We start from the raw sequence: 25,826 nt of genomic DNA, 5'->3' as shown, positions 1-25,826 counted from the left end.
CCTTTCAAATCAAAAGGCACAGGAAAACGTGGACCGTCAGCTGCATTGCAAATTCAGAACTGCTGGACAGCAACATACTAACTAAAGGAGTGATCATTGGGAATGAGTCGTCGGTGCCAACACATTCAGAAATCAAAACATGGTTTAGTATTTAGTTTAAAAGCTCTGATTGCCAAGAGAACAATAAACAACTTAATGAGAAAACAGAAATCCACTTTAGGGTAAAAAGACCTGCAACATCATTTTTAGGAGAACAAAAACTGTAGACTTTTGTTGTCTGGCTACTTAAAGAGAACTGTGGCTCTCCAGCAGCCCAGCTCTTCCAATGCATTGTGTTCTACTAGAAGAGCTGAAAGTAGAACATCCTGGTTTTTAAACCATACTAGACTTTCAAAAATGCACATAGTATAAAACACATTTTACCATACTGAAACTGTCCTGCGCCATTGTGTAGTTTCCTGTTATTCATTGATTTCAGTAGCACACCCCCATGTCTAACTGATCAGCTGTTGATTTGAGTAGCACACCCCCATGTCTAACTGATCAGCTGTTGATTTGAGTAGCACACCCCCATGTCTAACTGATCAGCTGTTGATTTGAGTAGCACACCCCCATGTCTAACTGATCAGCTGTTGATTTGAGTAGCACACCCCCATGTCTAACTGATCAGCTGTTGATTTGAGTAGCACACCCCCATGTCTAACTGATCAGCTGTTGATTTGAGTAGCACACCCCCATGTCTAACTGATCAGCTGTTGATTTGAGTAGCACACCCCCATGTCTAACTGATCAGCTGTTGATTTGAGTAGCACACCCCCATGTCTAACTGATCAGCTGTTGATTTGAGTAGCACACCCCCATGTCTAACTGATCAGCTGTTGATTTGAGTAGCACACCCCCATGTCTAACTGATCAGCTGTTGATTTGAGTAGCACACCCCCATGTCTAACTGATCAGCTGTTGATTTGAGTAGCACACCCCCATGTCTAACTGATCAGCTGTTGATTTGAGTAGCACACCCCCATGTCTAACTGATCAGCTGTTGATTTGAGTAGCACACCCCCATGTCTAACTGATCAGCTGTTGATTTGAGTAGCACACCCCCATGTCTAACTGATCAGCTGTTGATTTGAGTAGCACACCCCCATGTCTAACTGATCAGCTGTTGATTTGAGTAGCACACCCCCATGTCTAACTGATCAGCTGTTGATTTGAGTAGCACACCCCCATGTCTAACTGATCAGCTGTTGATTTGAGTAGCACACCCCCATGTCTAACTGATCAGCTGTTGATTTGAGTAGCACACCCCCATGTCTAACTGATCAGCTGTTGATTTGAGTAGCACACCCCCATGTCTAACTGATCAGCTGTTGATTTGAGTAGCACACCCCCATGTCTAACTGATCAGCTGTTGATTTGAGTAGCACACCCCCATGTCTAACTGATCAGCTGTTGATTTCAGTAGCACACCCCCATGTCTAACTGATCAGCTGTTGATTTCAGTAGCACACCCCCATGTCTAACTGAGCAGCTGTTGATTTCAGTACCACACCCCCATGTCTAACTGATCAGCTGTTGATTTCAGTAGCACACCCCCATATCTAACTGATCAGCTGTTGATTTCAGTAGCACACCCCCATGCCTAACTGATCAGCTGTTGATTTCAGTAGCACACCCCCATATCTAACTGATCAGCTGTTGATTTCAGTAGCACACCCCCATGTCTAACTGATCAGCTGTTGATTTCAGTAGCACACCCCCATGTCTAACTGATCAGCTGTTGATTTCAGTAGCACACCCCCATGTCTAACTGATCAGCTGTTGATTTCAGTAGCACACCCCCATGTCTAACTGATCAGCTGTTGATTTCAGTAGCACACCCCCATGTCTAACTGATCAGCTGTTGATTTCAGTAGCACACCCCCATGTCTAACTGATCAGCTGTTGATTTCAGTAGCACACCCCCATATCTAACTGATCAGCTGTTGATTTCAGTAGCACACCCCCATGCCTAACTGATCAGCTGTTGATTTCAGTAGCACACCCCCATATCTAACTGATCAGCTGTTGATTTGAGTAGCACACCCCCATGTCTAACTGATCAGCTGTTGATTTCAGTAGCACACCCCCATGTCTAACTGATCAGCTGTTGATTTCAGTAGCACACCCCCATGTCTAACTGATCAGCTGTTGATTTCAGTAGCACACCCCCATATCTAACTGTTGTCAAAGCTGAAATGAGTATGACATCCGGGCATTTAAAGTTTACTTGATTTTTTCGCATACTCAAACAGTCTACTATTTAGGACTCAAGTATGGGTATTCAGACACTGTTTCTTTATTCCTCGTGTCACCATTTCTATTTAATTTGACATTTTATCTTTCACTCTGCATTGTTGGAAAAGGGCCGGTAAGTAAGCATTTCACTTTCCCTGAAGCATGTGACAAACACAATTTGATACAGCAGTAGCAGACAGTTAACAAAAGCCTTTGTTTTAACGACAACTGATTACACCTGTTTACTGGTTCAATCACTAGATTGTTCAAAACATCATTGTGGTTATAGCGCAACTCACAGGCTATCATTGGAACCTCACAGATGTGTGTGTTGATACTGGATGTGCAATCTATCCACTGATGCGTCAGGGTTGTTAAACTCAATGTGCATGTTAATACATGTAGGGAAACTTACCAATGTGTGTGTTCATCATCTTGGCACAGTACTTGCTCATGGCCTCTAGGTCATTGATCTGACCCTGCAGGAAGGACACCTGGGCCTCCAACTCCTCCTCCTGACAACACAGAGGGAACAACTTAGTGTGAGTGAGAAATATGAGCTAGGAAAGAGACCTGCAGAGAAAGATGGAGAAAAAGAGATATACTCACGGCCTCTTTCTTGCCCATGGTCTTGCTGTGGGAGCGAGTGATGTTGAAGAAGGAGTCCTTCTTGGTGGCTGAGAGGGGTGGGGACAAGGTGCTGATGTCACTTCCCCTGGAGACGGGAAGGGGCGGGGACGCTGTGGTGTGACCCTGTCCCCCAGAGAGACTCTCTATGCTGGGGGAGGAGCTAACTGTCCTGGAGGTTTGGCCTAAAAAAGAGAAAAGATGAACACAAAGACAAACAGATGAGGGCTGTGAGTAGCAGAGAGAGAGAGAACCGATGAACCAGTGCTGTTGTCACCAACCTTGATCCTGTTCTTACCTCCTCAATGTTCAAATCTCCTCAACATATGAGTGTGTGATGACTATTCAGGTTCAACCTACTTACTGCAGCGAAGGAGAATGTTTTGAGTCAGATCCAGTCTCTCTTGACTAGTGGTATAACATGCATCCAAGAAGGCACTATACTATTCAACACTGGACTACCACACTTCTGCTGGCTTGCATCTTTCAGTGATTGGTTAAGACCAGTGTGAATGTGGACCTTATGAAAGTTCAATGCCATTGACTGATGGATTCTTTGGTGATAAATTAACCAGGAGGAAAATACTTTACAAAGCCAACAGTGCTGTGATGCTCAGAGATCAGGGTTTAAACAAACGATTGAAAGGGGACGCAAAAACACGGCAACACACACATATGCAGACACAAGCGGTTGCTATGGTAGCAGTTACCTTGTGTGTCAGAAAATGTGGGTGGAGAGACTCCGCCTGAAACTACATCTAACATACAGGAGGGTGAGTCTATCGCTCGAGCACACCACAGGTTGGTGGCACCTTAACTGGGGAGGACGGGCTCGTGGTAATGACTGGCTCTAACCAGAATAGAAAGAGGATGTCTGTACTAATGTACTTGTCCTCCTGCTCAGTTGTGCACTGGTGCCTCCCACTCTTTCTATTCTGGTTAGAAACAGTTTGCGCTCTTCTGTGAAGGGAGTAGTACACAGCGTTGTACGAGATCGTCAGTTTCTTGGCAATTTCTCGCATGGAATAGCCTTCATTTCTCAGAACAAGAATAGACTGACGAGTTTCAGAAGAAAGGTTTTTGTTTCTAGACATTTTGAGCCTGTAATCGAACCCACAAATGCTGATGCTCCAGATACTCAACTAGTCTAAAGGACAGTTTTATTGCTTCTTTAAAATCAGCACAAGTTTTCAGCTGTGCTAACAATTGCAAAAGGGTTTTCTAATGATCAATTAGCCTTTTAAAATTATAAACTTGGATTAACTAACACAACGTGCCATTGGAACACAGGAGTGATGGTTGCTGATAATGGGTCTCTGTACGACTATGTAGATATTCCATAAAAAAATCTGCCGTTTCCAGCTACAATATTCATTTACAACACGAACAATGTCTATACTGTATTTCTGATCAATTTGATGTTATTTTAAATGGAGAAAAATGTTTTGCTTTTCTTTCAAAAACAAGGACATTTCTAAGTGACCACAAACTTTTGAACTGTGAAAGAGAAAAATATTCGGAAAGTATTCAGACCCCTTGAATCTTTCCACATTTTGTTACGTTACAGCCTTATTCTAAAATCGATTAAATAACAACCCCCCCCCTCCCATCAATCTACACACAAATGTTTGCAAATGTACTAAATATTAAAAACAGAAATACCTTATTTACATAATTATTCAGACCCTTTGCTATGAGACTTCAAACTGAGCTCAGGTGCATCCTGGATCCATTGATCATCCTTGAAATGTTTCAACTTGATTGGTAAATTCAGGTGAACTCGAACATTTCTACAGCACTGAAGGTCCCCAAGAACAGTGGCCTCCATCATTCTTAAATGGAAGGAGTTTGGAACCACCAAGCCTCTTCCTAGAGCTGGCTGCCAGGACAAACTGAGCAATCGGGGGAGAAGGGCCTTGGTCAGGGAGGTGACCCGATGGTCACTGACAGAGCTCCTGAGTTACTCTGTAGAGATGTGATAACCTTCCAGAAGGACAACCATCTCTTCAGCACTCCACCAAACAGGCCTTTATGGTAGATTGGCCAGATGGAAGCCTCTCCTCAGTAAAAAGGTACCTAGACTCACAAACCATGAGAAACAAGATTCTCTGATCTGATGAAACCAAGATTTAACTATTTGGCCTGAATGCCAAACATCATGTCCTTGATGAAAATCTGCTCCAGAGCGCTCCTCAACTTCGGCAATGTAATTTAGAAAATAGCTTCCAATAATCAACTCAGCAAACTGGATGCAGTCTATCACAGTGCCATCCGTTTTGTCACCAAAGCCCCTTATACTACCCACCACTGCGACCTGTATGCTCTAGTGGGCTGGCCCTCGCTACATATGTCGCCAGACCCACTGGCTCCAGGTCATCTATAAGTCTATGCTAGGTAAAGCTCCACCTTATCTCAGCTCACTGGTCACAATAACAACACCCACCCGTAGCACGCGCTCTCTCACTGGTCATCCCCAAAGCCAACACCTCCTTTGGCCGCCTTTCCTTCCAGTTCTCCGTTGCCAATGACTGGAACAAATTGAAAAAATTGCTGAAGCTGGAGACTTACAATTCCTTCACTAACTTTAAACATCAGCTATCCGAGCAGCTAACCGATCGCTGCAACTGTACATAGCCCATCTGTAAATAGCTCACCCAATCTACCTACCTCATCCCCATATTGTTTTTATTTTACTTTTCTGCTCTTTTGCACACCAGTATTTCTACTTGCACATCATCTGCTATTTATCACTCCATTGTTAATTTACTAAGCTGTAATTACTTCGGTACTATGGCCTATTTATTGCCTTACCGCCTCACGCCATTGGGACACACTGTATAGACTTTCCCCCCCTATTGTGTTATTGACTGCACGCTTGTTTATTCCATGTGTAACTATTCCATGTGTAACTGTGTTGTTTGTGTCGCACTGCTTTGCTTTATCTTGACCAGGTCGCAGTTGTAAATGAGAACTTGTTCTCAACTAGCTTACTTGGTTAAATAAAAGGTGAAAAAAATACAGAATCTTAGAAAAGATTTTTGTATGGATGGATGTGTGAGCATCAATGTCCTAGTATACCTGTTAGATTATGTGTGTATGTGTTCCCAACCCTCACCTTGGCTCAGGTAGACTGGCATGCTCTCAGACTTCAGTAGGCGCTGGTGCTGGGAGTGTGTCTGCAGGGGGGCGTGGCCAGAGAACAGGGGCTCGGCCTGGGGGCGGGGGGCTGCAGTGAAGGGGGAGGGGGCAGAACGAATCTCGCTGTTGATTGGAGAGATAACGCTGGCAACACCCCCTGATATGGCTGGGGCGATGAGCTTCCTCCCAAAACTAAGCAGGCTGCTGGAGACTTTGTTGATGTTGAGAGGAGCCGCCTTGGCACTGGCACTGAGGGGGTGGGAGAGAGAGAGAGAAAAAAGAAAGTTAGTTTAGGAAGATATTGTGAAACAACAAAGTGTGTGTGTGTGTGTGGTTGTTACGATCATTGTCCCTCATGCTCGTGTGTGTGTGTGTGTGTGCAAGCAAGCTTACCGGGTGCTGTTGACCAGGTCTGCCCCTCTGGTCTTGTAATAGTCCAGATTCTGTTGGAACTGGTAGTTGGCCGGCCGAGGATTGTTCTAAAGGAAAAGGTATTGACAGTGAATACAGCTCAGCTTAAATAGTGATAAAATGGAGACGCTGTGAAAAATAGTGTGTGTGTGGTCTCACATGGTCCCAGATCTCCATGTGGTTGAGCCAACTACTCTGAATAACATCGCCATGCCACACTACGAACTAGAGGTCTTAATGGGTCCGGGTGGACCTGATATTACCCGGACCAGGTTCTGAAATTCTAACTTGTCATCTGGGTCAGGTCCTGTTGGATTGTTGTCAAGTCTCTGGCCTATGTAACTACAGCTGATAGACCCGAGTGGACCCAACCACAGCGCTGCATAACCAGCATATTTATTTTACTCTACTAAGGTTACTTTATTAACTACTAGAAGGCCTAGCCAATACACACTGAGTCAAAAACATTAAGAACACCTTCCTATTATTGTGTACTCAGAACAGACTCAATTCTTCAGGGCATGGACTCTAAAAAGGTGTCGAAAGCGTTCCACAGGCATGCTGGCCCATGTTGACTACAATGCTTCCCACAGTTATGTCAAGTTGGCTGGATGTCATTTGGGCAGTGAAGGGACATAAGTCAGGACAGCTCATAACAAACCAGAACACTGTCAGGGCAGCGACCCTGCAGTCTCCAACACACACCTTCAGGGTGGAAAAACAACCAAGTAGAGGTGTGTGTTGCTCATGTCTCTCAGAAATGTGTGTGAGCTCTTACCTTGGGGTCTCGGAGGAACAAAGCCTTGTGTAGTAGGGTGTGGATGTCTCCTATAGGTGGGTAGTGCATTAGAAGGCCCAGACAGGTCTGGAAGTTACTCGCTATCACTGAGCCAGACAGGGGAACAACACAAACAGTTAGCAGGGCTCAATGACTGACTGGCTGACAAGCTGACTAACTGATTGACAGCTGATTGATGGGCAGTGAGAGAGGTCCTTACAGGCATCTCTGATGTAGAGCAGCATGGCTACGAAGACATAGTCCACCAGGTCTAGAGTGATGCTGTCAGCGAACAGGGCATCCCACACCACCAACAGGTCCTGCAGGGGGAACTCACGGCCAAACAGCAGACGCACCCAGCGACTAGAGATATACACGGATACACACACAATAAAGACGCATACACACACACTAAACAGACGCACCCACTGACTAGAGATACAGACGGATACACACAAGCTAAACAGACGCACCCACTGACTAGAGATACAGACGGATACACACAAGCTAAACAGACGCACACACACACACATTATACAGACGGACACACACCGACTAGAGAGACTGACACACACTGAACAGATGCACACCCACGCAGTAAACAGATGAGTGGGAGCAAACACACTAAACAGATGGACACATTATACAGAAGCACTCACCGACTAGAGATACAGACTGACACACACACCACACGGACACACACCATCCACACAGACGGACACACACCATCCACAGACGGACACACACCATCCACACCCACACCATCCACACCCACGGACACACACCATCCACACCCACGGACACACACCATCCACACCCACGGACACACACCATCCACACCCACACACACACCCACACACCACCGACGAGAGATAGACTGAACCAAACAGACGTGCGCACACATGCACACCGACTAGAGATAGACGAATACACACCACATACAATAAAGACACGCACACGCACTTAGACCCAGACACACAAACACAGGTGGCGATACTCACATGCCGTATATCTGTGGGGCGATCTCCAGGCGGTTGACGTGCATGTGCAGCTCCACATCGTGCTTTTTCACCAGCTGGTCCTGGATGCGGTTCACTTTGGTTACTATGGCAATGGACGGCCCCAAGTCTTGCGGCCGGGCGAACGGCATGCTGGTTAGCATTTCCTCCTTTCCCTGAGGAGAACGTCAACACGAGGTTTAGACGGCGTCATCACAGCATTGGAATAACATGAAACATGAACATACAATGCTGGAATACGTTAGAATTAGTAACGTCATCAAAAGTGTTCAGTTTAAAAACAATCCTAATGAATGGATAAAGATACTCCAAACTTTTTGAATTGGTTTTAAATCCATTAGGTATAAAACATTTTACTGACACGGACAAATAATGAATAAGAGTTCAGGAATTTGTGGGAATTGAAGTATTATATTTGTCAAATTTACCCTACCCGTCTACCCTACCTGCACCGTCTAGGGTCTACCCTACCTGCACCGTCTACCCCTACCCGGTCCGTCTACCCCTACCCGGTCCGTCTACCCCTACCCGGTCCGTCTACCCCTACCCGGTCCGTCTACCCCTACCCGGTCCGTCTACCCCTACCCGGTCCGTCTACCCCTACCTTCTAGACTGCTTCACCACTGAAGTTGGAGACTTATATCTCCCGCACTAACTTTAACCATCAGCTGTCAGAGCAGCTTACCAATCGCTGCAGCTGTACACAGCCCATCTGTAAATAGCCTATAAATACCTAACTCTACTTGCACATCGATCACTCCAGTGTTAATTTGTCATTAATTCACCACTACCTCCTTACTTAATTTGTACACACAGTATACAGATTTTTCTATTGTGTTATTGACTATGTTTGTTAATTCCATGTGTAACTCTGTTGTTTTTGTCGCACTGCTTTGCTTCATCTTGGCCAAGTCGCAGTTGTAAATGAGAACTTGTTCTCAACTGGCCTACTTGGTTAAATAAAGGTCAAATAAAATGTAGAAATGAATTACTGTTGTTGTGTATCAATAGAGGGGTACCCTCAGATGAAAAATCAACATGCCTGGCTCCAGGTCTATTAATACTCTACATTGTTTGTGAGATCAGACATAATATCACTATAATCTGAGTGTTCATTTTTGAAAGTTGCTTTCATTTCAGGGCATTTCAATTTGTAAATCTGTCAACTGTATTAAATTATCATTTTCCTCTATTCTGCAAAAAAAGGAACAACCACCAAAATAAGTTATCTTTCTTGTGAAACAAGTGTTGAGACAATGTGTTAAATCCCCTACAAAGCTTCAGCATTCTTATAGATGCAACGTAAAGAAAATGTATTCCATTGAGCTCATTTAAGCCATTGGCGGAGTGTTTCTGACAGGTCTTTACAAAAATAGCTGGTGAGTGTTACAACTAAAGAGTATTAGCAGGAGTACTACTACTACTGACCCTTCTGACTTCCCTCTGGAAGCTGGAGAACCAGGGTTCTGCTGTCTCCATCAGCTGGGAAAACATGGCACTGCACAACAAAGACACACAGAGGAGAATGTCTCATGTTAGAAGTCTCTCTGACTTGTCCATATTATTGCCATCACCTAGGACAGGGATGGGCAACTTTGATGGGGGTAGGGGCCACAAAAAAACAGAACTGTTCATGAGGCCCCCCCGCAGACAAAACATTTTAGCTGCCCCCCTCGTGAAAGCGAAGATAAAAAACAAAATGTGGGTTTATGTTCATTTCATGCAGTTCTGCACATTTTGCCATGTTGCTGTTTTAAAGCAAGTTTGCTGCAATTCTACACATTTTGCCACAGGGTTGAGGTAAATGATGATCAATGGACCCCACCCCGGTCATAATTCAAGTTTGGTAAGTTAGTCAAGCGGCCAGCTATTTAATAAAAAAACATTTAGCTGACAGGCTAATTTAGTGTATTTTACTATTCTAACTCTCAATAGTAAGTTAAGACCCTGACTGAGTTCGTAAAATATAAATTTATATAAAAATTGAAATTAGTTCACGGGCCTAAAGACCAGTTGGCCATCCCTGACCTACGATGTGATGAATGTAGGAGAATAATGAATATTTAACTCACTAGGCATCATGCTCCTGGAACATAGGATTCAGTAGAGACATCATCTCCTCACTGTGGACCAAAGACAAAAGCATTAGATCACTACAGACCAATTTCGAGGAATGGACAGGATAGGGTTAAACTGAAGGGAAGTCAATGTGGAGGAGGAGTGCAGGTGTGACTGACCTGGGGTGGGCGGTCTCGCTGGCGTGCTGAAAGGCCTGATGGTCACAGTGTAGGACGAACACAATAGGAGCCAACAACTCATGCATTCCCTGCAGAAAGAGAGGGGGATAGAGAGTGAGAGTGTGAGAGCGTGAGAGAGCGCATGAAAGACAGCGTGAGAGAGAGAGACAGCGTGAGAGAGCGAGAGAGAGAGACAGCGTGAGAGAGCGAGAGACAGCGAGAGACCTGCGTGAGAGAGCGAGAGACCTGCGTGAGAGAGCGAGAGACCTGCGTGAGAGAGCGAGAGACCTGCGTGAGAGAGCGAGAGACCTGCGTGAGAGAGCGAGAGACCTGCGTGAGAGAGCGAGAGACCTGCGTGAGAGAGCGAGAGACCTGCGTGAGAGAGCGAGAGACCTGCGTGAGAGAGCGAGAGACCTGCGTGAGAGAGCGAGAGACCTGCGTGAGAGAGCGAGAGACCTGCGTGAGAGAGCGAGAGACCTGCGTGAGAGAGCGAGAGACCTGCGTGAGAGAGCGAGAGACCTGCGTGAGAGAGCGAGAGACCTGCGTGAGAGAGCGAGAGACCTGCGTGAGAGAGCGAGAGACCTGCGTGAGAGAGCGAGAGACCTGCGTGAGAGAGCGAGAGACCTGCGTGAGAGAGCGAGAGACCTGCGTGAGAGAGCGAGAGACCTGCGTGAGAGAGCGAGAGACCTGCGTGAGAGAGACAGCGTGAGAAAGAGCGTGAGAGAGAGCAAATGGCCCGTTTCTCTCAGCGTGATGCATGAGGTGTGTTCTGTATTGAGACAGCGCGCGAGAGAGACAACGCGCGAGAGAGACAGCGCGCGAGAGAGACAGCGCGCGAGAGAGACAGCGCGCGAGAGAGACAGCGCGCGAGAGAGACAGCGAGCGAGAGAGACAGCGCGCGAGAGAGACAGCGCGCGAGAGAGACAGCGCGCGAGAGAGACAGCGCGCGAGAGAGACAGCGCGCGAGAGAGACAGCGCGCGAGAGAGACAGCGCGCGAGAGAGACAGCGCGCGAGAGAGACAGCGCGCGAGAGAGACAGCGCGCGAGAGAGACAGCGCGCGAGAGAGACGATCAGACTGCTGGAGGAGAGGTTGAGGGGGATGGCGTGTGACAAAGAACAACCCACTAGAGAGGGGGCCACCCCCACAGAGAAGCCAGCAGAACAGCCCACCTCAGCACCTGACAAAAGTCTCGACACCACAGCAGAACAGTCCATACCAGACCCTGACCATAGAGTCGACATCACAGCAGAACAGACAAATGAAGAACCAATCCTAGCGGCTCTCACCCCCTCTGAGCACCCCCCGATAGCCCTTCTGACAACCCCCCCACACTCACTGAGGACAAACACAAGACACAGATTGTACTCCTTATGGACTCAAATGGGAAATATATAGAAGAAAAAACCTTTTTCCCCAAACAGTGTGTCCAAACACCCAGCGCGCCCTAGACCTTCTGTCTGAGGACCAACTAGGTTCACCTAGCCACATAATAATACACACAGGCACAAACAACCTGAGAGCACAGCAGGAAAGGGTGGCCACAAAACTGAAGGGAGTGATTAAAAAGGCTTCTTTTACTTTCCCCAACGCACAAGTGGTTATCTCCACCCTGCTACCACGAAAAGACTTCCACCCTGCCACAATACAGCAGGTAAATGCAAGTATTTCCCGTGACTGTGCCTCAAAACCAAATGTTTTCCTGGCCCACCACTCCACCCTGGACTTGAACAGCCTCTATGACCAGGTCCACCTCTACAAACAAGGCAGCAGTGTCCACCTTTGCCCGGACTCTAAAGGACATTGCTCTCAAACGTATCCAACACTTCACACAGGAGCAACAGATCAATTAGACACCCCACCCAGACCAGCGAGACACCCTCCCAGACCTGCAGGACCTCCCCCCTGGACCTACACATAGAGGACCCACGCCAAGAGGACTTACATCCAGACCACAGCACCCCCAGACACATCCACACCCCAACCAATCAACACCCCCCCACGTCAACCATGCCCACACCCCATTTAGGCCCCCTCAGATCAGACCTATGCCACTCCTGCCCACCCCATGCACCCCACCCCTGCAAAGAGGGCCTCAACATGATAGTCACACATACGCCCAGGTAGTGAGCGGGCAAACAGGCCCAACCCCCACTCTTACACTTGCCCAATGGCATGTACCAGATGCTCAGCAGGCTCTGCTCACACTTACTGGCCTGAGGCCAAACCACGACCAACAACATTGGACACTTCATCGAACAAAAATCCTTCACTATATCATCCTGGAATATCCAAGGCCTGAGGTCATCTGCCTTTGGCTTAAAGAGCAGGAACCCGGACTTCACCAAAGAAATCGGTAATACAGACATTGTCATCCTGCAAGAAACCTGGTATAGAGGAGACGGACCCACTGGTTGCCCTCTAGGTTACAGAGAGCTGGTAGTCCCATCCACCAAACTACCAGGTGTGAAACAGGGAAGGGACTCAGGGGGTATGTAATTTGGTATAGAGCAGACCTAACTTACTCCATTAAATTAATCAAAACAGGAATATTTTACATTTGGCTAGAAATTCAAAAGGAAATTATCTTAACAGAGAAAAATGCATCCTGTGTGCTACCTATATCCCCATACTTTAATGAAGACAGCTTCTCCATCCTGGAGGGGGAAATCAATCACTTCCAGGCCCAGGGACATGTACTAGTCTGTGGCGACCTAAATGCCAGAACTGGACAAGAACCTGACACCCTCAGCACACAGGGGGACAAACACCTGCCTGCAGGTGACAGCATTCCCTCCCACATATGCCCCCCTAGGCACAACTATGACAACATAGCCAACAAAAACAGTTCACAACTCCTGCAGCTCTGTCGCACGCTGGGTAATATATATATATATATATATATATACTCTGTCTGCCGTATTCGCTCTTTGTTCTTGTTTCCTTATTAGGATGCCGGTGGGCGGAGTTGGGAGGGTCGTCAGCTACATGGGAAACACCTGGGCCCGGTGTCTCCCAGGATAAATACCCCACTTCCACATTCATGGAGGAGACTCTCTCCATGCAGACACCTTTACAGATTTTGTTGTGTATCTTGGTGGCCTTTTGGTTGTTTGCTTTGGCACCTTTCAACACCCTGCATTATCACATTCATGCATGCAAAACACTCACTTACACTACTGATTACACACACACCATTGTATATTGTACTTTGTTTACTTTATTTAATAAATATGTTTTGTTACTCCTCATCTCCATGTTGTCTCTTTGTTACGTGGGAGCCTATCCGGGATCTTTGAACGTATTGGTTTGGGAGAACGTGGAGGTAATGTTACATTTTGTACATGTTTGGTTTGCATATTTTGTTTGAGTTTGATAAGCCCAGTATTGGTTGCCTTTGTTGTTTTGGTTTGTTTGCTGCGTTGGAGTATAATGGACCTGCCCAGCCTGGAAACTCTTGTTCTACTTGCTGTTGGGACATCGGTCCCAGTAAATTGGCTGTGTACCTCGGTGGGAGATTTGGGTAGGGTAGTGGAACTTGCTACCTGGAGCTATAGCCTTTTTCCCCTGATAGGCTTAGACTTGTTTCATTTTTTAAATATGTTGGGCGTGGATAAATGTTTTATTTTTGTGTGGTGCCTGGACTGAACAATTGTCTCGGGGGCACATCCGTGGCTTGGTGGAATTTGCCAGCATGCTGGGGAGTTCTATTTCCTTGCCAGCGGGCTACAGTGTGTAAATACCCACCGCAAATCCGCACGAAGACTAGGGTTGCGTTATTGTAGGTTTTGGGGAAGCTCCGTATCTCATCTCTTCTGTGGTGCTCAGGGTGATTGTCATTTCTCTGGTTCTGGTCTGATGTGCTCAGCAGAGGGGTTGAGCAAGATTATTCTCTTATGACTATGGTGTCTCATGTAGGCAAGATCATTCGCTTTCCATCAGAAGAACTGTTAGAATTATGTACTAAAGAACAGCTGTTGAAGATCGCTGAACACTACAAGGTTGAATGATTGAAATTAGTGAAGTTGGGAAGTGGGGAAGTGACCATGAATCGTTGGAAGTTGATGTAAAAATTAAGAAGGACCCTGATGTTCTTTTCATTTGAGTTTGTAGCTGTTGTCTTTCGTGCCATGTTCCTAAATCTTTACGTGACTGACCATTGTTTGGGGTTGTCATGTTCCATCTTTCCTGTCTGTTCCCTCCTGGTCTTGTGTTCTTCTTTCCTCTTAAACATTGCTTCCTATGCACAAAAGTTGCTGAGGTCTGGGGAGGTTGGCAGAGGCTGTGTCAATTTGGGAGGCAGAGGCTGTGTCAATTTGGGAGGCAGAGGCTGTGTCAATTTGGGAGGCAGAGGCTGTGTCAATTTGGGAGGCAGAGGCTGTGTCAATTTGGGAGGCAGAGGCTGGTATGTTCTTTGTTCTTGTTTCCTTATTAGGATGCCGGTGGGCGGAGTTGGGAGGGTCGTCAGCTACATGGGAAAACACCTGGGCCCGGTGTGTCCCAGGATAAATACACCACTTCCCCATTCATGGAGGAGACTCTCTCCATGCAGACACCTTTATGGATTTTGTTGTTTCTTGGTGCTTTTTTGGTTGTTTGCTTTGGCATCTTTCAACACACTGCATTATCACATTCATGCATGCAAAACACTCACACACACCATTTTATATTATACTTAGTTACTACTTTAACTTCTTGCGACTAGGTGGCGCTATTAAAAATATGAAAAACGTTCCCGTTTTAAACAAGATAGTCAAAGATGCTCGAATATGCATATAATTGACAGCTTTGGAAAGGAAACACTGACGTTTCCAAAACTGCAAAGATATTGTCTGTGAGTGCCACAGAACTGATGTTACAGGCAAAACCCAGATAAAAGTCCAACCACGAAGTGACGCATTTTTTGAAACCGCCTCATGGCTGTGAATGAGCTTACGTTTTCCACAGCATTGTGACGTCTTTTTAGGCATTTCCATTGAAGAATGGCTGTAAGGGACCATATATAGCAAGTGGTCACATGGTGTCTCCCACAGAAAATCTTGCGTAAAATACTGGAGGTAGCCATTTTTCCAATCGCTTCTTATGAGAAACCAATTGCCGCGACGGATATATTAACACCTTGAGGATAGATCCTAAACAACGTTTGCAGTGTTTGTCGATATTATGGAGCAAATTTGGAAAAGTTTGGCGTTGTAGCATTTTCCGGTCGATTTCTCAGCCAAGCATGAAGAAACGGGAGCAATTTCACCTACAAAAATATTTTTGGGGAAAAAAGGAACATTTGCTATCTAACTGAGAGTCTCCTGAGTGAAAGCATCTGACGTTCTTCAAAAGGTAAATTATTTAATTTGGTTGCTTTTCTTATTTTCGTGAAAATGCTGCCTGCTGCCAGCAGAGCCTAGCATTATGCCATGATAAACTTACCCAAATGCTTGTCTAGCGTTGGCTGTAACGCATATTTTGAAAATCTGAGATGACAGTGTTGTTAAGGCTAAGCTTGTGTTTGAATAGGAAAGGTTTCTAGGGGTATTTATGTCCGCTGCGTTATGCTAATGCGTTTGAGGCTATGATTACGCTCCCGGATACGGGATTGCTCGTCGCAAGAGGTTAACACTGACATCAAACCAGTCTCAGAGCGTTCAAAGTCAGTTTACTGACACCCCTATCAGACCACAGCAAAATCACAGTCTACTTGAACAGAGCAATACTCATGATTGAGGCATCAAAGCCAAAGGAACTGAGTAACGTTTGGAAACCTACCAAACAATTAGGCAACAAATTCAATCCCTTTTAGACAATTTCCTGGGTAAAAATGTTCCACTGTAAACTTGGCAGTAGAAAATCTTAACAGTATACTTGACCTCTCAGCTTCCCTATCAAATTTAAAATAGAAAATTAATAATGATGAATGCAAAAATATAAGAAACTCAAACCTGTCCAACCAAAAACAGAGGGACCAGGAAAATTCACTATGGTGAATCACTAAAACAATACAGAAATAGAAGTAACAGCACATCAAAAATCAGCTCAATGTAATTGAAGAATCTAACCACTTCTGGGAAAATTGGAAAACACTAAACAAAAACTAAGAATTATCTATCCAAAATGGAGATGTATGGGTAAACCACTTCTCCAATCTTTTTGGCTCTATAACAAAGAATAAAGAGCAAAAACATATACATGATCAAATACAGATCTTAGAATCAACTATTAAAGACTACCAGAACCCACTGGATTCTCCAATTACCTTGAATGAGTTACAGGACAAAGTAAAAAGCCTCCAACGCAAAAAGGCCTGTGGTGTTCATGGTATCCTTAATGAAATGATCAAATATACAGACAAATTCCAATTGGCTATACTAAAACTATGGCATCTTCCCCAATATTTGGAACCAAGGACTGATCACCCCAATCCACAAAAGTGGCGACAAATTTGACCCCAATAACTACCATGGAATATGCGTCAACAGTAACCTTGGGGAAATCCTCTGCATTATCAGCAGACTCGTACATTTCCTCAATGAAAACAATGTACTGAGCAAATGTCAAATTGGCTATTCACCCTGCACACCCTAATTGACAACCAAACAAACCAAACCAAAAGGCAAAGTCTTCTCCTGCTTTGTTGATTTCAAAAAAGCCTTCGACTCAATTTGGCATGAGGGTCTGCTATACAAATTGATGAAGTGGTGTCGGGTTTAAAACATACGACATTATAAAATCCATGAACACAAACAACAAGTGTGCGGTTAAAATTGGCAAGAAACAGGCACATTTCTTTCCACAGGGCCATGGGGTGAGACAGGGATGCAGCTTAAGCCCCACCCTCTTCAACGAATTAGCGCGGGCACTAGTAAAGTCTGCAGCACCCAGCCTCACCCTACTAGAATCCGAAGTCAAATGTCTACTGATGATCTGGTGCTTCTGTCACCAACCAAGGAGGGCCTACAGCAGCACCTAGAACTTCTGCACAGATTCTGTCAGACCTGGGCCCTGACAGTTAATCTCAGTAAGACCAAAATAATGCTGTTCCAAAAAAGGTTCAGTCGCCAGGACCACAAATTCCATCTAGACACTGTTGCTCTAGAGCACACAAAAAAAACTATATATACCTTGGCCTAAACATAGCCTGTCTTCTCTTGAGAGCCAGGTCTGCCTATGTGCTCACTGCCCACAAAATGAGGTGGAAACTGAGCTGCACTTCCAAACCTCCTGCCCAATGTATGACCATATTAGAGAGACATATTTCCCTCAGATTACACAGATCCACCAAGAATTCGAAAATAAATCCTAATTTTGATAAACCCCCATACCTACTGGGTGAAATTCCACAGTGTGCCATCACAGCAGAAAGATTTGTGACCCATTGCAGAGAGAGAGAGACAGAGAGACAGAGAGACAGAGAGAGAGAGAGAGAGAGAGAGAGAGAGGCCCATTTCTTTCAGGGTGATGCATGAGGTGTGTTATCAGTATTGACCGGTATCATTAAACTTCATTACCCAGTGGCTAGACGTGTGTCACTTCCTGTTAGAACACTGACTGGTCATCGTCCTCTCTCCGTCTGTAGCACTATGAAGACAGTACACTGTCTAGTCTATGGGGTGCATTAGCATGCCTAGTGGCATATCTAACACTTGTGTGCCTCTAGAAATCTTAACTAATGCTGGAATGGTACCTGTTTGTACAGTAACTGTTCATTCTCTCGGGCGTAACAAAACAAGATGTCTGTCAGCTTGGTCCTTACGTCCTCCTCTTGGAAGTAACGCATGTCAGGAAACCTACAGACAGGATAGAGGGGGAGGGTGGAGGGGGGAGAAGAGTGTTTATTTCAGAGGTGTACAGTAGATATGAGAATGACAGTCCGATAAACATTTAAATACAGGTCTGGTTAACAGTTAAGAAATGTTAAATCAGACTCACGTTCTCATAACATCCTGTTTGATCATCCCTCTCAACTCGTTGTCCTGGAAGAACTTGTTCCACAGGCTCTGGACAGGAGGGAGGAGAACACAATGACATATGGACCAGGAAATACACCATAGACTCATTCACCTAGCATCCTACGACCAGACTGATTATAAAACGTTGTACACGGTTCCCATTCCCCATTGGGGTCAATACACAATACAAGGACATTTGGGTAAATGACAAAATAAAGGAAACCCCAACAGAAAGTGTCTTAATAGGGTGCTGGGCACCACGAGCCAGAACAGCTTTAATGCATCTAGATTCTACAAGTGTCTGGACCTCTATCGTAGGGATATGACACCATTCTTCTATGAGAAATGTTGTTGATGGAGGTGGAAAACCTAAGTGTTCAATTGGGTTGAGATCTGGTGACTCAGACGACCACGGCATATGGCTTACATCGTTTTCATGCTCAACAACCATTCAGGCACATCTTGTGCCCTGTGGGTGGGGGCATTGTCATCCTATGGGGGCATAGCCATGGTAGCCTAAATAATATCCAGCATTTTTATGACCTTAAACATGATGGGATGTTAATTGCTCCATTAACTCAGGAAACACACCTGTGTGGAAGCAATCTACTTTATATCCGGCATTACATTATTTTGTCAGTTACCTGTATACAGATCATAATAAATCCTAAAGGTATTATAATAAGTAGGCATTTACAACAGGGACACCCCACTTAGTCCTGTGATAGAGTTATTTAGATGTTGACATTCCCACGGTTCTGGAAAAAGAGTTGTATCTAGAGAGGCTACACCTACCCCCTCGTCCTGTGAGAGTGGGTTGTTGACCACCAAGTCCTGCTGGCCTGCAGCCTTACGGGGGTTGGTGATGTGCTGGGAGGAGGAGAGGTGGTCAGTGACTGGCACACACACACGAGTAAAAAGTAGGAGTTGATGCTCACCCAAACGAGCAGGCACAGGTGAACGCATGACACACACACACACACACCAACTCACTCTCTCTTTGATCTTCTCGTACTGGGATCGTAACTCCTTGGTCTTGTTGATCCATTGGCTCTTATCCTCAGGAAGGACCTCCAGGTACAACTAGAAGACAACACACATGACTCACATGGTAGAACTACCTTCAGACACCCAAGAACCATGTTTGTCTGTGACTGGTTTACCTTCCAGCACACACTGCGGAATCGGCTGCTCCGCAATCGACCGTTGATGCCTGCCTGACGGATCCTGGTCAGGTAATTACTGTTCAGAAACAAGTCATCCCATTCTTTCCTTTAGAGGGAGGGAGGTAATGAGAGAGATGAGAAGAGGTTTTAGTGAGTTTTCAGCCCTCTCCAATTTTATTTAATCTAATATGGTATAAGCAGAGAATTAGATCTGGCTGTGACGTGAACCAAAACATAAATTACACACATTACCTGTAGGAGAGGAAAGTGGACTCAGACAAAGTGCTACTATCCAGAGATCCTCCTGTTAAACACACATGAAAAGCATTAAACATGCAGCCACTAGAAGGCGCTATAGACACCAATGATGTGGCACAATGAAGCTCAGCGCCAACATAATGGATGTTTGAATACTTGATCAATGCACCCTTTTCTGACGAAGGCATGTTTTCTTATAAACTCAACAAAAACATCCCTTTTTCAGGACCCGGTCTTTCAAATAATTCGTAAAATCCAAATAACTTCACAGATCTTCATTGTAAAGGGTTTAAACACCGTTTCCCATGATTGTTCAATGAACCATAAACAATTAATGAACATGCACCTGTGGAACGGTCGTTAAGACACTAACAGCTTACAGACAGTAGACAATTAAGATCACAGTTATGAAAACTTAGGACACTAGAGGCCTTTCTACTGACTCTAGAAACCACCAAAAGAAAGATGCCCAGGGTCCCTGCTCATCTGCGTGAACGTGCCTTAGGCATGCTGCAAGGAGGCATGAGAACTGTAGATGTGGCCAGGGCAATAAATTGCAATGTCTGTACTGTGAAACGCCTAAGACAGTGCTACAGGGAGACAGGACGGTCAGTTGATTGTCCTCGCAGTGGCAGACCACGTGTAACAACACCTGCACAATATCGGTACATCCGAACAGCACACCTTACGGACAGGTACAGGATGGCAACAACAACTGCCCGAGTTACACCAGGAACGCACAATTCCTCCATCAGTGCTCAGACTGTCCGCAATAGGCTGAGAGAGGCTGGAATGAAAGCTTGTAGGCCTGTTGTAAGGCAGGTCCTCACCAGACATCACGGGCAACGTTGTCTCCTATGGGGACAAACCCACCGTCGCTGGACCAGACAGGACTGGCAAAAAGTGCTCTTCACTGACAAGTTGTGGTTTTGTCTCACCAGGGGTGATGGTCGGATTCACGTTTATCGTTGAAGGAATGAGCGTTACACAGAGACCTGTACTCTAGAGCGGGATCGATTTGGAGGTGTAGGGTCCGTCATGGTCTGTCACAGCATCATCGGACTGAGCTTGTTGTCATTGCAGGCAATCTCAACGCTGTACGTTACAGGGAAGACATCCTCCTCTCTCATGTGGTACCCTTCCTGCAGGCTCATGCTGACATGACCTCCAGCATGACAATGCCACCAGAAATACTGCTTGTTCTGTGCGTGATTTCCTGCAAGATAGGAATGTCCGTGTTCTGCCATGGCCAGCGAAGATCCCGGATCTCAATCCCATTGAGCACGTCTGGGACCTGTTGGATCGGAGGGCAAGGGCTAGGGCCATTCCCCCTTGGTGGAAGAATGGGGTAACATCTCACAGCAAGAACTGGCAAATCAGGTGCAGTCCATGAGGAGGACATGCACTGCAGTACTAAATGCAGCTGGTGCCCCCCCCCCTCCCTTTTGTTCAGGGACACAATATTCAATTTCTGTTAGTCACATGTCTGTGGAACTTGTTCAGTTGTGTCTCAGTTGTTGAATCTTGTTATGTTCATACAAATATTTACACATGTTAAGTTTGCTGAAAATAAACTCAGTTCAGTTGACAGTGAGAAGACGTTTATTTTTTTCCCCCTGAGTTTACAATGTAGAAAATAGTAAAAATAAAGAAAAACCCTTGAATGAGTAGGTGTGTCCAAACTTGACTGGTACTGTAAATATTTTACTAATCTATACTAGGAGTCATTTCGATATAGTTACTTCTGGAAGATAGTATCGACTTTTCCCCACATCACTAGATATTAACATTTCATATTCAGAATAGCTTAATTAAGCCTCAGATGATAAGACTTATAACATGTTAATAAATCCTTAATGAATGTGTTGTAAATGTCGACTCACCACGGCTGAGATTCCTGTTTAAGTTGTGGAGCGGGTCAAAACCCATCTCCTGCTCTCCCTCTGGCTGGAGAGGGTGGTGAGTCTCAAAGTTAGGGTGCTGCATGACACCCACCCAACAGAACCTGTGATGAGAACAACAGGAGGGGTTAGAGCTACCCGTGTACCATAGAACAAGTCCAAACAAACAAAAAAACACTAAACTTAAAACGACTAAACCCAGATATAAAGTATGTAGCAAAGATTATAGACCTACAGTATAGAATTATGATAAAAATCATCTTTGCGCACTAACAGGCATCAAAATAAAAGCTAGACAGTCAGGCAATAGAACATTCCCAAAATGATTTAATAGTATTGATTTTGTTATTAAACGGAAATTTCACAATTTCTCAACTCCAGCCCAACATCAACATAATAAAAATGGCACGTTTCTATAATTTTCACATATGTTGATGTTGAGCTGGTGCTGGAGATGAATATGAAGTTGAAAACATGTGATGTTTCCCTTTGAGCAAAAGAACACAGCATTAGCTGTGCAAAATGCATAGAACTGCAGGAAGTTATCTTTCAAATGATCTCAGCTCCACAGCTCCATGTGTAGAATCCCTGGAAATTAGCTTTAAAACTGCTACATCTTCTGTCAGCTGAATGGCAAAACCTTAAAACTGCAAAAATATATCTCTGCTCCATGGACAAATTCTGAGAATTGCAGGAAATAGGTTTAAAAATGCTAACACCAAAATAAATGTTCTAAAATTACACTGTGCCGACCGCGCCCATTGTGCCGACCGCACCTACCACCACCTAAGCCCCTTTTTAACCCAGAAAAAACATGGATGACTGCAGCAGTAAAGAATACCATGGAGTAACTGAACACACCAGAGCAAGAACAGGAGGATTTCTGATAATAGAAAGAGTGGGAGGAAGTTGAGCAATTAAAAACAGAACAAAACAGTATAAAATGGGAATATTCTTATCCAATTAAGCTTTAGGCCTAGGCTTGGTCTTCCATGTCAGTACTTACTTACTTAGTCACAACAATGTGTTTCTCCTCAGCTTAGACTCACGACAGATGAAGGCTTATCTGAGAGAAACAACACAGAGGGACATTCAGGACAAAAAGAAGAGAAATCAAAGATCAACAACAGAAAAAGCAGTCTTTGTATTTCTCTCTATCCCTGGGTATGGAGATCACACCAAATGAATTCAACACAACACTAGTGAAGGGAATTCAACACAACACTAGTGAAGGGAATTCAACACAACACTAGTGAAGGGAATTCAACACAACACTAGTGAAGGGAATTCAACACAACACTAGTGAAGGGAATTCAACACAACACTAGTGAAGGGAATTCAACAAGACCATAGTGAAGGAGGAACTGATAGATCTGATGACTGTCTTCGTTGCTGCATGGAGTTTAGACTACTGTAATGTGTGCTGAGTGGCTTTCAAACATTGCTGACAGCCTACACTGTAATAAGACAGATTGGACAAGAACAAGAAGTGGAAAATAACATTATGTAAATTGACATGAAAATGTGTATGCAAATGATAGTGACTTGTGCACAAAAACAACCACTTCCATGGGCAGAGTAGGGAATAAAGATAGCCCAGGGAATGTTCAGACTGACAGCTCTATGTGGGAGATGTGACAAATAGACACTACAACGCCATGGAAATCAGACTAAGTCCTGCAGTATCAAAAGAGAAAAATCATGACGTTTCGCATAATACGATAGGCCATCGAGCATCTCCATTCCAGAATTAGCCTAAACCCCACACGTCTTTCATTTAAAAGAAACACCAACATTTTATAACATCCTCAATAAACCCTGTTTATCTTATTTAGGTTAAACTCCTCCTCCTGTTTGTTCTTTATCATGAATAGGCCTCGCAGGTTATCAATGTGTTGGTGTGTACACACATTAGACCTAGCATACATAACACATGCCTCCTTCCACTGCAGCAGCACACACATTATGTATGTCCCTTTATTAATTATGGAAATCACCTTTACAAAAGGCATCTCCTTAAACCCATTAACGAGGCGCATGGAACGGGGCTTCCATAAATCAGCCGTGCACGCTACCAAAATAAATCATTTTATATGCATAATGCATGCTCCCGTTTGCCTCGGCAACATCTGTTCTTCACAAAGACTAATGCCTTCTTTAAGTAATTTCAGTTTTTCTTCTCCCCCTTTTAAAAAGGCATTATCCCATTAAATAATTAGAACTAATCTCCAATGAGAGAGAGAGAGAGAGAGAGAGAGAGAGAGAGAGATGCTGTGAATAGGTAAATAATGGGTTGCGTTTCCTCATTTTGAACTAGAATGGATTCTGAAAATAGTTTGACGTGCTTCAGACGTGCCTGATCGTCAAGTTCCTCAAACTCTGACTGCTCACTGTCAGGCCACGTTGCGTTGGGCTGTGTACGTTTCATGTCAATTTCATTTTTATAGAAGAATCAGAACATGTAACAGAAGCTTCTAGCAGTGCAGCAGTTCCAGCATCTCAAGGTCCTCTAATCATGTAAGATGACGGCCTTCATCTTCAAATGGCCCAATAGAGACCAACCAAACCATTATTAAAAGAAGGGGGAGTTCCAATCTCAATATTTAGAAATGTAACAACTACACTGAACAAAAATATAAACACAACAGGTAAAGTGTTGGTCCCATGTTTCATGAGCTGAAATAAAATATCCCAGAAATGTTCCAAATGCACAAAAAGCTTATTTCTCTCAATTTGTGCAGAAATTTGTTTACAGCCCTGTTAGTGAGCATTTCTCCTTTCCCAAGATAATTCATCCACCTGACAGGTGTGGCGTATCAAGTAACTGATTAAAGAGCATGATCATTACACAGCTGCAAATTATGCTGGGGACAATAAAAGGCCACACTAAGATGTGTAGTTTTGTAACGAAACACAATGCCTCAAGTTGAGGGAGAGTGCCATTGGCATGCTGACTGCAGGAATGTCCAACAGAGCTGTTGTCAAAGAATTTAATGTTAATTTCTCTAAGCCGCCTCCAACAACGTTTTCGAGGATGACAGTACATCCAACCGGCCTCACAACCACGTGAAACCACGCCAGCCCAGGACCTCCACATCCAGCTTCTTCACCTGCGGGATCGTCTGAGACAAGCTGCCCGGACAGCTGGTGAAACTGGGTTTGCACAACCAAAGAATCTCTGCACAAACAGTCTCAGGGAAGCGCATGTGTGTGTTGGTCGTCCTCACAGGGTATTGACCTGACTGTTCTAGAATGTAGGGCCCCGACCTCAGCGGGAAAATGCTCACCTTCAATGGCCACTGGAGAAGTAAGCTCTTCATGGATCAATCCCAGGTTAAACGATTTCTAACTTAATTTCTGCTAGTTAGTATTTGCTACCATGTGGGTTTTAGCTTGCTTGAGCCTGCTAACTGAGGAGTGTTAATTCACCCGTTTCCATACATATTTAATTTTAAAACATTTATATTACAAAGGAGTTGTTTAATCTAACTGCTTAACTATTTATTTGTACATGGAATTGTATTTAGATTTTTTTTTACTAATCTTTACAGGAAAATTCCATGGGCATCATCTGATGTGTGGAGACATTTCACTGCAGCTAATGTAAAAGAAAAAGCTGTGTACATTTGCAAATACTGTGCCAAATCATTTGAAGAACGCAAATAAAGATGCAGAATCATCTGGCCAAGTGCATAAAGTTCCCTCAGCGCTCACAAGCAACCTCGAATAGAAGATGAGGGACTTCTGTCAGAGGTGAAAATTATGTATCAGACACCTTATAGATAGCAACAGCTCATGGTCCTCCTGGAATCAGAACTTCTTTTTTTAACTCAATGGAGGTACGTTGTCAGAGAAATGATAAATGTCTTGCTCGAGCTGTGTATGCAACTGGTTCACCTGACGCTCACAGGCAATGTGTATTGAAAGAGATTTCTGAATGCTCTTCGCCCAGCATACACCCCTCCAACCAGACATGCTCATCTACTCATTTGCTGGACGCAGAGTTCAACAGAGTTCAAGTGAAGATCAAACAAATTATAGCGAAAGCAGACTATTGCAATCATCTCTGATGGGT

General features: G+C 44.6%; 1 protein-coding gene across 2 annotated transcripts in view; it reads right to left on the bottom strand.

Annotated features, from left to right (window-relative positions):
* Nucleotides 1-25,826, bottom strand: part of LOC109903355 (TBC1 domain family member 5) — a 40,568-nt gene that overhangs the window by 4,188 nt on the left and 10,554 nt on the right. The window contains exons 2-19 of one of the 2 annotated variants that reach the window (XM_020499997.2): nucleotides 22,758-22,817; nucleotides 21,734-21,855; nucleotides 19,845-19,896; nucleotides 19,590-19,698; nucleotides 19,420-19,509; nucleotides 19,222-19,296; nucleotides 18,407-18,474; nucleotides 18,162-18,264; nucleotides 10,488-10,576; nucleotides 10,323-10,373; nucleotides 9,679-9,748; nucleotides 8,233-8,405; nucleotides 7,452-7,594; nucleotides 7,232-7,338; nucleotides 6,436-6,521; nucleotides 6,020-6,291; nucleotides 2,887-3,089; nucleotides 2,693-2,792 (exon numbers count right to left, since the gene is read on the bottom strand). In XM_020499997.2, the coding sequence (XP_020355586.1) occupies nucleotides 2,693-2,792; nucleotides 2,887-3,089; nucleotides 6,020-6,291; nucleotides 6,436-6,521; nucleotides 7,232-7,338; nucleotides 7,452-7,594; nucleotides 8,233-8,405; nucleotides 9,679-9,748; nucleotides 10,323-10,373; nucleotides 10,488-10,576; nucleotides 18,162-18,264; nucleotides 18,407-18,474; nucleotides 19,222-19,296; nucleotides 19,420-19,509; nucleotides 19,590-19,698; nucleotides 19,845-19,896; nucleotides 21,734-21,836 (1,894 nt within the window). In that variant the 5' untranslated portion in view covers nucleotides 21,837-21,855; nucleotides 22,758-22,817. The remainder of the gene's footprint in view (nucleotides 1-2,692; nucleotides 2,793-2,886; nucleotides 3,090-6,019; nucleotides 6,292-6,435; nucleotides 6,522-7,231; nucleotides 7,339-7,451; nucleotides 7,595-8,232; nucleotides 8,406-9,678; nucleotides 9,749-10,322; nucleotides 10,374-10,487; nucleotides 10,577-18,161; nucleotides 18,265-18,406; nucleotides 18,475-19,221; nucleotides 19,297-19,419; nucleotides 19,510-19,589; nucleotides 19,699-19,844; nucleotides 19,897-21,733; nucleotides 21,856-22,757; nucleotides 22,818-25,826) is intronic. The other variant, XM_020499995.2, reaches the window with a different exon arrangement.

Source organism: Oncorhynchus kisutch, linkage group LG14, assembly GCF_002021735.2.
Source record: "Oncorhynchus kisutch isolate 150728-3 linkage group LG14, Okis_V2, whole genome shotgun sequence".
Classification (NCBI taxonomy): Eukaryota; Metazoa; Chordata; class Actinopteri; order Salmoniformes; family Salmonidae; genus Oncorhynchus; species Oncorhynchus kisutch.
Note: the sequence above shows the minus strand (reverse complement) of the source record. Positions and strands in the feature narration are given on the sequence as shown.